This window comes from Nanorana parkeri, unplaced genomic scaffold, assembly GCF_000935625.1.
Source record: "Nanorana parkeri isolate BGI_ZX_2015 unplaced genomic scaffold, ASM93562v1 scaffold106, whole genome shotgun sequence".
NCBI lineage: Eukaryota > Metazoa > Chordata > Amphibia > Anura > Dicroglossidae > Nanorana > Nanorana parkeri.
Genome location: NW_017306374.1, coordinates 547,765 through 550,779, shown reverse-complemented (window position 1 = coordinate 550,779; position 3,015 = coordinate 547,765). Strand labels below are relative to the sequence as shown.

The window sequence follows — 3,015 nt, the reverse complement described above, 5'->3', positions numbered from 1 at the left end:
TTTGTCTATATGATCTGTTCAGCAAAACAGTACTCAAAGACAAACCAGTCCAAAGGGGACTTGGGTTTATGGAGTTGGTTATTATAACCCCGACAGGCTGATGTATGGCCCACTATAGTTTCTAATAGAGATCTGCCACATATAATTGACCTACAAAGTGCTGTGATTGTTTGGAGAAAACAAAGACCATAGCATGGTTGGTAACAGACAAAAATGGATCCATTTATGTCCAGCATAAGTAGACAAGCAATATATTCAATTCTGTTTTTTTTAAAGATTTGCTGAGACAACAGCTCCTCAATAACTTTTAAGATACAGGTTGCCTGCTACAGGTTACGGAATGTAAACATTTCTAAATAAAATTATAATGACAGAAATGGGCTTATTCGTTTAGGCAGTACAAAGATCAATTATAATGTACACAAGTATAGCATAGCAACCAATTAAAAAATACTTTTTCCTAATGTTATTAAAGAGACATACTGAGTTATAGTTAATATGGATAATTATACTTAGCACCTCACCATTGCTCTTTATACTGCCTGACTGAATATGCTCCAGTGACATTTCAACTACATATATCTTTCCAGTCCAGAAGAAAAGTTGGGCTGCCTCATATAAGAATTGTTGTTGTACTGACAGACCCCATTCATCTGAGGAGCAGGTAATGTCAGTAGCTGATCTGTGTGTCCTATGCAACTGGCAGACCTCATGGAAAGTCTGTTGGAGGCGCCATAGATTTGAGAATTATTAGGAGAGTAGCTGGTTTGAGGCACCTGAAGGTGAGGAGGGGAGGAAGAGTAAGAATAGGACAAGTTGGAGGCAATAGGATTAGTTGACCTGTTGATCAAGGATCCTAAACCAGTAGGGCTGACAGACTGAGTCTGAAAACAGGACAAGTCTACAGAACAGCTGCTCCCTATGTTTTCAAGGTCCCCATTTAAGCCCATGGAGTGGTGGTTCAGATCAGAGCCAGGGGAGGGCTGCATCATGGACTGCTGGTTGATGAGACTGTCTATGCTAAACATCCTGTGAGGTCCTTGTCCTGATCCAGCAGGGGTCTGGTAGTGATGGACCATGGCTGGGTGGTGGGAGGTGGTGGAGTGTATTTGGTGGTTGTAGCCAGAGCCCACACTGGAGTAGAGGCTGTTGGGAAATGAAGGTCTTCCAGCTGGAGTAGGGGTGAATGCACTGCTGTTCTGCATATATCCGGGGTAGGTGGTAATATCCGTTCTCTTGAACCTCTTCCTCCTCCTGAGGAAGCTTCCATTATCAAACATGTCCTCTGCTGCAGGGTCCAGAGTCCAGTAGTTCCCTTTGCCCGGGTGACCCGGTTCTCTGGGGATCTTCACAAAGCAGTCATTGAGGGTCAGGTTATGTCTGATGGAATTCTGCCACTTTTTGGAGTTCTCTCTATAGAAGGGGAACCTCTCCATGATGAACTTGTAGATCCCTCCCAGAGTCAGCTTCCTCTCTGGAGAATTGGCAATGGCCATGGCGATCAGGGCAATGTAGCTGTAGGGTGGTTTCCCTTTTTGCACTGGGCGTTTTCTTCTCCTTCCGCCAGAAGCATGGACGTGTTCATCGAGGTGGCCAGCATCGCTGAACTCCTCCACTGGACTGCAGTTCCCCTTAGGCTCACACTTAATGGAGACCCCATCCTTGAGCCGGGCAGACCCAGGGGAGTCCATGGACAGGTTGGGCGAACTCCCCATAGGACTAGAGCCTTCGGTGGGTGATTGCTGCGACTCTACAGTCATGGTGCACATGCCTGGGTAGTAGGAGAAGTTTGCCAAATTCATAAACAAAACCCTCTCAGATTCCCTTCAGCAAATGTCATCTGGGATCCTTCCAGACAGACCAGGTGCTGCTCCTGCTCATTAGACCTGGCTTATATATCAGAGTTCAAAAAGTCCGGCGCCTCCCAACGTCCCAGCATATGTCAAAGCCCTTAATTACAATATCACCCTCCCCCTGCTGCTGATGGTCCTAAATAGCTTTAAACGCCGTCCTGATAAACCACAGCAACCATCAGGGAGCTGCAATGGGTGAGCAGAGTGTGCAATGTGTGATCCCTCTCTGCTGGGGTACCACAAGTACCAGAGAGCCTTGAGAGCATAGGCATGCGGGTACTTGTCATCTCACAGAGGGTTCCAAAGCTTTATAGGACTCCATTAGATAGGTTTAGTTTTAGAGGCGAAATTGGGAGTTTTGGAGGCAAGTAATTAAAGGGTAATTCTGAATCGTGATATCAAACATTTTCATCTGGACTGAAGATGTGCAGTAGTCCTAGAAGGCAAAGGACAATGAGAGATTGAATTGTCGGTGCTTGTATCGGAAAGGATCGTAAATGTGTTCCAGTTTTTCATAAATGATCGGTATAGGAGGATAGAGTGAGTGGGAGATGTTGTTACTTTGTAGCAAATAGATAGGACGTAGCAATAATTAATAACAATGTACCAATGTCCATTCATCTACTCACCGGGACAGAGGCATAGAGATTTTATTTAACATATCTCATGTTAGATGCAATCATTGTGATTATTCATATAAATTATGTTATGAAAGTAATAATATAAATTACAACAAATACAGTTACATCCCGCTCTAAAATCCTAATAACCTACAATTGTATATATCAATAACATTTGTAGTAATATTAATAAAAACATTTTTATCAGTAATGTTATTTAATATTTATTTAGAATAATAATACTAATATAAATGCATATTTTGTGTTGTGTTGTGTTATTGTTATGTTTTGTGTTATTGATGTGCAATTATATTATATAAATATTCATAGAATAATACAATATATATTATAAACAATGATAGAATAATACAATATATATTATAAATAAAAACGATTCATACTACTACTACTACTACTACTACTACTGCTACTACTACTACTACTACTACTTATAATAATAATACTAATACAGTAGTAATAGTAGTAGTATTACTTCATATAGTCATTTCAAAAAAGTAATTTTCATAATAAAATTAATGTAG

At 41.0% G+C, this 3,015-nt stretch overlaps 1 protein-coding gene across 1 annotated transcript; it reads right to left on the bottom strand.

Annotated features, from left to right (window-relative positions):
• Positions 1 to 572: 572 nt before the first annotated feature.
• Positions 573 to 1,802, bottom strand: FOXE3 (forkhead box E3). The gene has a single exon (XM_018553028.1). It carries the CDS (start codon positions 1,800 to 1,802, stop codon positions 573 to 575), a length of 1,230 nt encoding a protein of 409 aa, XP_018408530.1.
• Positions 1,803 to 3,015: the final 1,213 nt, after the last annotated feature.